This window comes from Podarcis tiliguerta, assembly GCF_965153285.1.
Source record: "Podarcis tiliguerta genome assembly, chromosome: 1".
NCBI lineage: Eukaryota > Metazoa > Chordata > Lepidosauria > Squamata > Lacertidae > Podarcis > Podarcis tiliguerta.
The window spans coordinates 85,910,310-85,923,019 of NC_139534.1; the positions used below are offsets into that span (position 1 = coordinate 85,910,310).

The 12,710-nt window shown below is 44.3% G+C and overlaps 1 protein-coding gene across 5 annotated transcripts in view; it reads right to left on the reverse strand.

Moving 5' to 3' along the window:
- Positions 1-12,710, reverse strand: part of LRP4 (LDL receptor related protein 4) — a 98,303-nt gene that overhangs the window by 15,194 nt on the left and 70,399 nt on the right. For 3 of the 5 annotated variants that reach the window (XM_083456235.1, XM_083456238.1, XM_083456237.1), the window contains exons 16-27: positions 12,141-12,266; positions 10,519-10,727; positions 9,895-9,976; positions 8,466-8,571; positions 7,007-7,208; positions 5,744-5,933; positions 3,898-4,029; positions 2,781-2,921; positions 2,166-2,252; positions 1,757-1,928; positions 1,476-1,638; positions 75-300 (exon numbers count right to left, since the gene is read on the reverse strand). In XM_083456235.1, the coding sequence (XP_083312361.1) occupies positions 75-300; positions 1,476-1,638; positions 1,757-1,928; positions 2,166-2,252; positions 2,781-2,921; positions 3,898-4,029; positions 5,744-5,933; positions 7,007-7,208; positions 8,466-8,571; positions 9,895-9,976; positions 10,519-10,727; positions 12,141-12,266 (1,836 nt within the window). The remainder of the gene's footprint in view (positions 1-74; positions 301-1,475; positions 1,639-1,756; positions 1,929-2,165; positions 2,253-2,780; positions 2,922-3,897; positions 4,030-5,743; positions 5,934-7,006; positions 7,209-8,465; positions 8,572-9,894; positions 9,977-10,518; positions 10,728-12,140; positions 12,267-12,710) is intronic. The other 2 variants (XM_083456236.1, XM_083456239.1) reach the window with 1 other exon arrangement.

Consider the following 12,710-nt stretch of genomic DNA (forward strand, 5'->3'; position numbering starts at 1 on the left):
CTTCTAAGAGGACTCTCCAAACAATGTTTGGCTTGATGGAAATCTGGGGGGGGACGGGGACGGGACGGACTTACCCAGAGGGTGCTTCCTGTCAACAGCCTGGATGTCCATTAAGCCAGGCAGGTTTGCCCTGACTAAGATGACGTTCGCACCAGTGTTCTTGTCAGCCCTGTGGATGCTACGTGTTTGCCAATCTGTCCAGTAGATGTAGGAATCCAGCAGAGTGAGGCCATAAGGGTGCTGTACTGGAGAAAGCAAGGTGCGGCGGTTTGCACCATTCAGGTCTGCAGCCTCAATGCGCTGAAGGACAGAGATGGAATGTTTATTCCCTTTTTGAGAGACAGAGAAAACCCCCAGAAAGCTGAAAACAAAGGCCTCAGGTAGCTATGATTCCAAGCTACCGTATTAGAAAAATCTCACAAGCATACTTGGTTATCTCTTCACTGGGCAACTGTAGCTGCAGTTTATTAAGTGACAACACGTGAGCAATACCCATCAAAATGCAGTGTTTGAGGTTAACACCAGGCAACATGAAAGCCTTGCCTTTGGCACTTGAATCCTGATGGGGATTTCTGATATGGAAGTCACCAAGAGATGTTGCAATAACTGGCCTCATTCTTTCGCCCCTGCTCCCGGCTGCACCAGGAGAAGCAAGTCTTGGTGCATTGTGCTGTCTGAACCCAGACTCAGGGTCTCCAAGCAAACCACAAGTGGTAGAAACTCTAGCTCACATGGCCCTTAAATGTAAAATGTATGATGATCTCCGCCAACAATTTCTAGACCATCTATGTATTCCAACATGGAAACCAGAGATGGAGGTTATGCACTTCTTATTACAGGGGAGAGACCAGGAGGTCACCAAGACAGTAGTTAAGTTCCTCTATTTGATTTTTTGTCGCCGAAGTATGCTACAGGATCCTGCCCTTGCTGGAAACCCACAGAGATGAGGCGTATTGCTCGCCTCTTTTGCCCTTTGGTGGGTGACTGTGCCGTTGTGGTGGCGACGAGATCGCACTGGCCTATCTATTCTGAATGTATTCTGAATGTTCTTATGTGATGTTAATAAAGGCTACTTGACTTGACACAAGTGGTAGCCTAGCTTTATTCTTCACTTTGGGGCAAACAAGCCATGATCCCGGGTTCAGACTGACACAAGCCAAGGGGTCATGGTTTGTTGCTCCCGGCATAGCACAGGTAGGAGGACCAAGGAAGGACCAGAGCAGGGAATTTCTGAACAGGATGCACTACAGCGAATGGCTTAGCAGCTCATTTGTGCTCCACCACAGCTGAATGTCAGACATTAATTATGGCTTAATGCGTGTGCCACTGCTACCGCTGAGCGATGAACCTGCACTTATGAATCCCCTTAGTCCACAAGGACTCTTTAATCCCTCTCATGCCATCCCTTCCTTCAGATATAAAGTTAGGAACTCCACCCCAAGAAAACATTCTGCACGCCTTGTAGCAGTTCCAACCTCAGTATGTGCATCAGCCCAGAGCAGTTGTGACCCTGCTCGATCCACAGCCAGTCCATTCGGCCATCCCAGGTTGTTGTTGATAAGCACCGTGCGCCTGGAGCCGTCCATGCCAGCTTGTTCCAGCTTGGCGTTCTCTCCCCAGTCCGTCCAATACATAAAACTGAAGGAAGAGTAAAAGCTAGTAACCGATCAACTGAGAAGCCAGCATGGGAATTATTCCCATGCCTTTCCATCCTCTGCCTTTCCCTTGACCAAGACTTACTACAGCCAGCACTCACCCCATCTCGTGATACAGGGCAATGGCTCTTGGGCTGTCCAGGTTTTCCCATACCAAGACTCTCCTCATTGACCCATCTAGGTTGCCCACTTCAATCCTTTTGGTCCCCGTGTCAGTCCAATACACTTTGCGACCGATAGCATCCACTGCTAGTCCATCTGTGGTTTGCAACCCTAGTAAAAAAGCAGTAGCAATGTCATTGTTTCTTGCTACTTACTAACCATCACGTTTAGGATCTTCCCTCATTAAAAACATCCGCAAGATTCGCCAGGCATTTCTTAACATAAATATTCCTAGGTACTCCATGAGTAAAGAACTGACTATGCTATTAAGACTGTGCTCACATCACTCGGCAAAATCCATCTCTGAAAGCAGCCTGAAGGTGGCTATTCCAGTAAAGCATCTATTACCTGTAGTAACGATATCTTCATACTGAGATCCATCTAAGGCAGCCCTGCTGATCTTCCTCAGTGTGCTGTCCGACCAATAGACCTTTCCTGTGGAAGAAATAGGAGAACATCAGCAACATCTACATAGAAAATCCTAAAAAATAGGCATTAAGGAAGTAGCATTAGCAAATAAGGAAAGTAATGGGGAAAGCCATTTGGTGTGCTTTTGTTAAGCCCAGTTAAAAAACAACAGCAGCAGTGCTACCTGTTACTGCAGGTATTTACTGATGGAACACACCACTCACAGGCATTATGAAATATATACTCTTAAAAAATGAACACATTGTGATATGCTCTTCAAAAGGGCAGAAGCTATAACAGTATTGGCATTACATGAAAAGTTATTTATTAGTATGTTTATTACCAAAAGCACAACGGTTTTTTGTTTTTTTTAATATTTAGACTTCCTTCTCCTTCTCTCTCTCTCTTTTTACTAAAGACCAATTCTCAGTCTACATCTTAACAATTCGTAGATCTGGGATAGAGAACCCAAGGCTTCCACATGTTGTTAGACTTTGCGTCCAACCAGCCCCCACTGGATCAGTGCTTAAAATGGTTAAATGACACATTTCAGACCTTCTTGAGGATCCACTCCAATGGCAATAGCGTTTTTCATGGTGACATTGACTGAGACAACTACGTCAGCAAAATACGGGATGTCAAGCGAAACCAGCCGAATATCCGACCTTCTAGCAAAGATCAGGAAGCTAGTCATGCCTGTGGAGTTGAAGACAAGAATATATTCCACATTTAACACTGTTCTACTCAGCAGTTTCAAATATGCCATCTCCGAGCTAACCAAGAGGCAACAAGGATATTTTCAAATATTGTTTTTGAATCTTATTTGTTTTTGGTGCTTTGAAAAAAATTAAGTTTAGTAGTTTTATTGTATGCTTGTAAAATGTCTTGAGACTCACGTGAAAGGCAATTCAAGAATTAGTAATTGCCATCACAATTGCCAAACATTAAAAAAAAAACTCCAGGTAAACATTTCTGCTAAGGATGTCACTGGGATGATCTGTTACAGACCACATATAATGGTATGACAAAGGGGATACGGAATGAAAGAGTAGAAACAAGAGTCACAGCTCTAGGGCTCTGAAATGAAGGTTGTGCATCTTCCATGCTTCTTGTGGCACAAGCATAGAATTTGCTACTTTGAGCATACATTACTTCTCATCTTCAGAAAATATATGACTTCTGGTTTTCAGGGGACAGCATCTTATTTCCTTTTCTGGATCTCGAGCCGTGTCTACCATTCCTTTGGTCTCTTTTGCCCTGTTGCCTATCTTAATAGCCAAATCTGCTTTGTTTCATTGCCTTCTGACATTCTTTACTTTACCATAAATCCTAAGTGTTCAGGCAGAATCATGCTAATTATGCCATATTTAAAATATGTGCACAATATATTCTGATTGCAGAATCTGGGTTTCCCTGGGCCAAGATTTATTTGGTGGGAGCATTTTTGTGTTTCCCAAGCCTATGTGGCACCCTCCAGACACTGTTGGACTCCAACTCCTGCCAGCCCCAGCCAGCACAGCTACTGGTCAGCACAGCTAATGGTCAGGGATGATGGGAGATGGGGTGCAACAACACTGGTTATCCCTGTCGTAGGGCTTTGTACCCAGAGGCCTATCAAGAGCAGGCTCTGGGGATTAGGGACCCAGATGCTGCAGAATGTGAGGAGACCTACCTGGTAAGCAAGTCTTGCCATCTGGCTGTAGGTTGATACCGGTGGGACAAGTACAGCTGTAACCTTTAGGGAGAGGAGCCAGGAGGCAAAGGTGACTGCATCCACCATTATTAACTGTGCATGCTGTATGTACTGGAAAAAAGGAAAAGAAAACAATGCATCATGACAAGGCCAGACAGAGAAGCCCAAAGCATTCTGGGAAATTATATATAATGAGTTGGGGGGGAAATGTTTAAAATAACTTTTGTGAAAAAAATTGAAGCTTTTTTTAAAAAAGGAATTTTAGATGCAGAAATACCAAAGGAGCAGGAAAGACTATTCATGTACGCGATGATGGCAGCATGGATACTTTTGGCCCGGAGATGGAAGGAAGACAAAGTCCTGACCAGAGAGGAACGGCTGATAAAGATGATGGATTATGCCGAAATGGCGGAAATGACCGGGAAGATCAGAAATCAAGAAGATAGAAATTTTACTAAGGAATGAGGGGAAATTATAATTTATCTTGGAGAACACTGTAAGCAACTAAAAACTTTGGCCGGATTGTAACAATACTTGTAATGTGACAAGAACAATGGGAAAACAGGGTCTTTTTTTTTATGATTATTAAGAAAATGGAGAATCTTCTAAGACGCAGTTGAAAAAAGGAATGTTGATGGAACCCATGGAGGGAAGTCCAAGGATTCAGGAAATCCTTTATATGTATGATTATGATAGTAATATAATAATTTTATTATTTATACCACACCCATCTAAATAAAAATGTAAACTGTAAAAAACAATAAAAACATTGTAAAAGAAAGAAAGAAGAGAATCCCAATGCAGAATATGTCAGGAGGAGCCTCTTTCCACCTGCCTTGCCCCACCCTCCGGCCCTAGGAGTCCTCATAAGGGAGCTGTTCCTGAAGGAAGAACTGTGAGGGGAGAGACTCCATCAGGCAAGGCCTCCTTCCACCTGCCTTGCTCTACCCTCTAGTCTCTGCTTCTCAATGTGTATTGTGTTGTTTTATGTACAGTCATACCTTTGGTTGAAGTAGCTTTGGGATAAGTATTTTCGGGTTGCGCGCTGCAGCGACCTGGAAGTAATGGAGTGCATTACTTCCGGGTTTTGCCACTCGCGCATGCGCAGACAGTCAAAATGACATCATGCGCATGCACAGAAGTGGCGAGTCGCGACCCACACAGACGCGGGTTGCATTCGCTTCTGGATCTGAACAGGGCTCCGGAATGGATCCCGTTTGCATCCAGAGGTACCACTGTACTGTAGCTTACCGCTGTTTTATTGATTATAGTTTAGATATTATTTATTATAACAGTTGAGTGGATTTCTGTTTAACTTTTATATTTTGATATTATTATTTTATACTATTCTAATGATTGTTGAATGTTACTTTTCTGATGTAGGTTGCCTATTTTAAAACTATGTTTTATTATCACATTTCTGTATTACATTAGATTGTTACAAGACGTACATTTTTTGTTTTTCAGCTTGTAAACCGCCTTGAGTATTGTAAGATAGAAAGATGGTATACAAATAAAAAATGATGATGATAACAGCAACAGCATGCTTCAAAATTCTACAAGCATGCATGGGAACGTAAACGGCACAGAGGAGCGCTTTCCATGAAAATAAGTCACAAAGGATTCATTCGCATGTACTTTTGAGTTAAATTTCTGTTGGGGTGCAGGGTGCTTAGAATCACAGAACTGTAGAGTTGGAAGGAACCCTGAGGATTGTCTATAATCCAAACCCCTGCAATGCAGGAATAGGCAGTCATCCCGCAGAGGCTCTCTAGCTGTAGGGACATGCCAAGCAGCAAGGGATGGCGTATCCCCTCCCATGTACCTGAAGGCCTGTGCCGATGGAAGACGTGGATGTCCATGAGGTTTTCCAGGTTATCCTGCAGAGTTTCACGATTCTGCCCTGTCCTTTTGTCAGCACTCTGGATGCTCTTTGCCTGCCAGTCGGTCCAGTAGAGCCGAGCTCCGTAAAGAGTAAGCCCAAAGGGGTGAGGCAGGTTGCTTCCAATCAGCACCTGTCAGTCCCCAAAACAAAGACCCGCAAGAAGTTTTAGTAACAACATACGGCCGGCATGGCAACAGGGACTCTTTGAGTCCAAAGAGCCACATATCCTTCTGGGCAACCTCCCAGGGGCCACATGCAATTGGTTTTATTTGCCAGAGGCAAAAAGGGGCTGTGCAACAAATTTTGCCTTTGTACAGTAGCTTGCATTTTACCCTCTCTATCCTCCATCCAGGCATTATCAGAGTTGAAGGACACATTCCAGCCAGGTAAAAGCACATGGGGTGTAAAATAGGACCGGGGAGGGTTATGGCATGAGAAGAGATCTGAGGACCAGGCAGAGAGACCTGGAGGGCATATTTGGCCCCTGGGCCCCAGGTTCCCCACCCCGGTCTAGAGGCTGCAGGTAGCCCCAGCAATGCACCTTCTCTCTCCTTGTACTTTTTGCAGTATGCATTCTTCACTCAGGAGTAGATTGATTTGCAGGTTCAGACAGACAGTAATTCAAAGCATTATTTTATTTTTTATTTTTTGGGTCAATAACAAGACAGTCCCTACCCTCCGGCTAATGATCTAAGCAGCCGAGTCCTTTTGGAGACCAGAAGCAAGTTGCATTGGACCAATTGGCAAACACACATCCCTGTACGTTTCCAAGCACAATTAAGTGTTGGTGCTGACCTTTAAAGCCCTAAACGGCCTCGGTCCTGTATACCTGAGGTCCAGTGCCGAGGGCCTTCTGGCAGTTCCCTCGCTGCGAGAAGTGAGGTTACAGGGAACCAGGCAGAGGGCCTTCTTGGTAGTGGCGCCTGCTCTGTGGAACGCCCTCCCAGCAGATGTCAAGGCAATAAGCAACTATATTACTTTTAAAAGACAACATTAAGGAAGCCCTGTTTAGGGAAGTTTTTAATGTTTGATGCTCTATTGTTTTTAATATTCGGTTGGAAGCCACCCAGAGTGGCTGGGGAAACCCAGCCAGATGGGCAGGAAATCAATCAATCAATCAATCAATCAATCAATTCTATCCCCAAGCAATTCCTATTTACAGCTCCTTTCCCAGAAGCCTTTGATTCACCTTGGCTTTCTTACCTTCCTGTTGCTGCCATCCAGGCCAGCGTACTCAATTGTCTTCATGCCAGCATCTGCCCAGTACAGACGATGAGATTCATAATCAATGGCTAGTCCATTGGGCCAGGTCAGGTTGGAAGAGATGATCACCAAGCGGTCAGAGGCGTCCATGCCCGCACGCTCAATCTTCGGGTTAGCCCCCCAGTCAGTCCAGTACATGAATCTGCACACACACGCACACATACAAAACTGCATGTGACTTCTGTTCCTTTAACGGCAGAATTATTTCCCCCTGCCAATGAACTCCACAAACGAACTGGCAAGTGCCTTCAACTTTCATAGTGACTACTCTCCTAAACCAGAATCTATATGCCCTACTCTAAGGCTCCACGCAAAGGAAGAGTAAAATAATAATAATAATATAGGCTGCCAAGAGATCCCATTATCATGTGGGCCTTCTCTTTTCTGCAAAAATGAGGCAACAGAATTTCAGGACTTTCACTCCTAATCTATGGAAGAAGTTCAGAACTTCCATGTGCTGTCAAGACCATTCCATGAACAGTTTCTCTTCAGTCTGTTCTTGCAGGCAAGCCTAGGTTGCACTGCTTTCTCACAATGTCTCCTTCCAGGTAGTGACAGTAAGCAATATGAAATGGCCAGAGAGAGAGAGCATCAGGAATATAGGAAGCTGCCTTGTGCAGAGTCAGGCTACTGGTCCACCTAGCCTCACTACTGTCTACACTGACAGACAGTGGCTCTACAAGGTTTCAGGCAGGGGACTTTTCCAGCGCAAACTGGAGATGCCAGGGATTGTACTCGGGACCTTTGGAATGCAAGGCAGATGTTCTGCCAATGAGCTACAGCCCTTCCCAAACAGTGAAGGTCATAGAGTTGGGATCTAGTCTAACACCTGCAATGCAGGAATCTTTTGCCCAACATGGGGCTCAACCCCACAACCCTGACATTAAGAGTATCATGGTCTACTGACGGAGCTATCAATGTTAAAAAGCTAGGAACAGGTTTCTTTTTCTTTCTGTGGGACCTTGGCGAACTAAGATATGTCCCTATTTGCCACCAGAAAGAACAATTCAAACTGCAGGTCAGATAAGGGCAGACCAGTTAAAGACCAATGAGTTTATTTGGCTTTTGTTTGTTTCTTTTATATTTTTACTGAAATTACACCTTGTCCTACAGGCAACTCTGATCAGGTGTGCTTTGGCCCCTTCTGTTCTTGGCTTGCACATGAGGAGTTAAGGATGTTGGACACGGAGGAGGATCCTTGCATTTGGGTGGCTGGACTAGGGCAGTCTGATTGCTCCCAGTCCTGCTGTTTTAGCAGAGCCATCCACACCAGCGTCCAGCCCCCCCCCCCTTTCAGGAATTGCAACAGGGACCTCGCAGGGCAGTGGCACGAAAAATCTAAACACAATAGCACAAAGGAGACCCTGCTATGCAGACTCCTGCGAAAGCAGCTTCTCACCCTCCAACAGGGTCCACCACAATATCCCTGGGTCTGTCTAGATTCTCCCAGATCAGTACAGTCCGCATAGTTCCATCTGTGTTAGACACCTCTATCCGGTCTGTTCCTGCATAGATTAGAGGAAGAGGATGGAAAGACCATAAGCCTCCAGAGTCATAGGGGAGACCATTAAAGAGAAACATCTAGACAAAAGTACAGTCTCCACTTCACTCCCATCACCCAAACAGAAATTATCAGCAAGCTAAATTGCTTAGCGAACCTGAGAAGTTTGCTTTAGAATCCCACTCCACATCTGTACAAACTCTCAGTCAACTAGGCTGCATTTTGAAGCAAGCGTACTTCAGAAGCAACTTCCACTAAAACCAGTGAAACAGAGGACCAGGTGCTCTTAGCATAGCTAAATGTAAATCATGTCCTGGACTGTACCACTTCAGGTCGCAGGGGACGGGCTGCATGTTTTGAACACTACACCATGAAGAGGGAGGGGTGGAGACCTCTGTGCATAGAAAAATAGCATGTCAGGGACAAATGGAAGCTGGATCATCTCTGTACCTGAGCATACTTTATTTTCCACATGCAGAGAAAATAAATCATGCTTCCCCTATGGGGAAGCATCCAAACATGCAGCCCTCAAGCCACAGTCTGAAACGGCTTGAGGAAAAGCTTTAATTCTGTGGTCTATACAAACAAATCCATATAGGAATAAGGTGCGCGGCAAGATGTTTGAAATGTCATGCAAGGACATTTGTGCAGCCATTGAGAACATCCTGTGGAAATTTCCTATTTCAGAACTTTACTTTCTAGGATTATTAAACAGGAGCTCATACTCCCTGAATTTCTACGAAAGCAGCAAAGCTGCATTTCGACACCATGGTTTAATTTTTAATGGGAAGAAAATGAGTCTCGCCTATCCCTGAGCTATCCCTGCCTCCCAACATAGTCACAAGGCGTTTGGCCCATTTTTGATTAACCAGAACTCGCTGTGCTGTTCAAACCTTACAAAACTGATGAACCTTGTTTCAAAACAGCCAACTTCAAAACACAATTAATCCAATTTGTTTCAACAAACCATAGTTAAGATTAACCACTGTTTACAGTTCAGATGTGACACATAAATGTAATAGAATTTGGGAGAGGAAGCTTTCATTATTATCCTCACAACCATGCTGGAGGAGGAGACAGGAGCGGGGAGCTACCAAACCCAGGGGGGCGGGGGCATGGCTGATAAACCACAGATTTATTGTGATGTCTGAGAACAATCCATGTAGAATAGCACTGCATGTCCATAGAAGGATGTAATATGCCAACCAGCTTGTCTGTGGGGGAGGGGATGTTGTTCATACTTCCAAATATGCATTATTTGGTATGGCCCAGTTAGGATTTAGGAGGCAATCTTCCAGAGACTAAGGTGGTTTGAGACAGTCAGTACCTGCATCTGTCCAGTACAACTTGTTGGTGACCCAGTCCACAGCCAGACCAGCAGGGCTTTCCAGGCTGCTATCTGCCACAACCTAGCAAGAAACAAAAGCAAGAAGGAATCTTAGGGGGAGACTTGCTGCTGGATCCTGCTCAGCAGCAGAAACTTGTACTAGCCACATTCAGCTACAGATGGATGTTCATAGATAACTGAATATCAACGTCAAAGAGATGGATGCAGAACAAACTAAGACGTAGCATGCCATCATCCGGCTGCTTCGATGATAAATTGTGGGCGCACGCGAAAGATGATTAGAGAATTGATGTGCACTAGCGGGACTTAAAATTTAATTTGTCCCAGCTGTTTGAGAAAGGTACACTCTAATTATCTCCTGACAGTCTAGATCATATTCTAGCTATCTTCATTTCACTCCTTTATTGGACGGCGCAGATGCCCTCATTTCAATGTTTGATTGCATTAGCCACCCACAGGCACTTGCAAGGTGGCGTGCGCATGCCGGTGTGCAGCCAAGCCAGCAATACAAAGAAGTCAATCAAACGAAATATTCATCTTTGAAAAGGCTTAAATTTCCAAAACAATGCTGCACGGTGCCTCGCCACCCCAGAAGCACATTACCTCCTGTCCTGTTCCATCCCATTTTGCCCGACTAATGGAATCAGTGCCGACGTCCGTCCAGTAGATGTAATCATCCTTTGCATCCCAGTCCAGGGCCACTGCGTTGCGCACATCGGCCAAGGGGATGACGGCATCAGACAGGTCTTCTGTGTCGAAGCTGATACGACGGATGTCCATCCTTCGGGCAAAAAGCAGGAACTTGTCAAGACCTGATCAAAGGTCGAAAGGTCTTCTTTTAATTTCTCTAAGTTCAACAACATGGTAACAGACAACAGAAAATTATCTCGTTACGTCTTAAGCTCTGCTGCATCCACGCCCCTTTTGCATGGACTTCTATGATACGTGTATCCTATATAGTGGAGGACACACAATGCATGGCTAGCAAGTGGGTAGGATGCTGTGCGCATCTGCCGTTGGCAGAAGATTCTTGGGATGGGGACGGAGGAGGACGTGCTGCTAGGAAAGCATCTCCCCAAGGGCAGCAAGTCTGACACAAAACGAAAGCGGGCTGGCAGGCCTTCTAAAAGGAGGGGGAGAATCATCCTTTCATAAGTTTCCCATATATATATAAGAGATAAGGACGTGAGGGCCCTGATGGATAAGCCCAGGGGTCCGTCAAGCCTAGTATCCTGTGTCTCACATTGACCAAGTTGATGCTTCAGGGCACGAAAGCAAATTTGCCTTAGCAACTGGCATTCAGAGGTATACTGCTTCTGACTCAGGAGGGTCCATGTTAAGTGTCATGGCTAGGAGCTGTTCATAAACATATGCCCCATAAATTATTTACTAATTTATTTATAATATTTCCTATCTGTCCTTTGCCTTAAGGTCCCAGGGCAGGCAACAACAGAATATACAATCATAAAACAGATAAAACTGTTTAAAGTATAAAACAGGTGAATCCTTTCCACATGGAAACAGAACAGTATAAATTCAGTGTAAAATTTTTCTGAAGCCTGTTTAAGAAACAACTATGCAAGTGGCATGTGATAGTATATTTCATAAGTGAATTGCGCATTGTGTCTTTTGTCTGTCTTGAATAGTGACTGATTCCATAAGGTGACCCTGAAATCTAGTATGACGTAAGAAAGAAAGCATTCCCTCTATCCACATTCTCCACACCACTTTACAAACTCATGTCATGTTCCATCTCTATCTCTTTATTGTGATGTAACCCACTTTTCAATTTAACCAAAAAAATCACAAAGCTGTCTTTTATTGTTCTAAGCGAAAAACCTTCAAACATATTCACCTTTTCATATAGGGCTCAGTTACACCAATCATTTTGCAAGTTCTCTCCTGCATCTTCTCCATCTCTTTAGTATTTTTTTATAGATTCAACCAGAATCCAACACAACATTTAAAAGGCAGCTCTGCCATCAATGTACATAAGCACTTTACATACTATCCATTTTGTTTACATAAACACTTCACAATATTGCCTACTTTCAATCCTTTCCCTGGTCATCCATATTATAGAATATGCCTTTTTTCTGTTTTTTGTCTGCAACCCTCCTCCTCTCTCTCTCTTTCTTTCTCTCTCTCTCTCTCACATGCATGTGCGTGCGTGCGTGTGCACAGACACTTATCAAGGTGTAAAAGCTCTTCTTTATCACACTTACTCTGAGCACAGGTGTGGCTGCTGGTCTTCCGAAAGCCTGTGGGGCAAGCACAGGTATACGACGTGTTGCTCGGTAGGCACAGGTGAGTGCAGCCCCCATTGTTGGCTCCGCAACGGTTTCTCCCTGCTCAAATAGCCAAAAACAACCACATATAAGGAAACTAGTAGAGAAAGCAAAGGCTTTAGTTAGTGTTTGGGAAAGATTCAGGGTTTCAAAAGGGATGCTTTGGAAAAGCTGCTTTGGGTCTTCAAAGATAGCTCATGTGACCATGATCCCTGAAGTTGCTCTGCCCAAACATTCAGAATCAAGAGTCAAGATTTGGACCTTTAAAGCCTACCCATTTTTTCTAGGTGAAAATAAGCTGGAAAATAAAAAAGGGAGGGTTTGAGAGGTCCGAAAGCACCCCACATTTATTTTGATAGGGGTTAATTTAATGAAACTTAACCCACTCAGAATTCTAACAGGACACATACTCTACAAATGTTTCTCAACAACAGGAGATAGCTATTCTTTTCAAGCTCCATGTTTTAACCACGTCAGTGCAAATACAATGGGAGGAGTTCAACATAC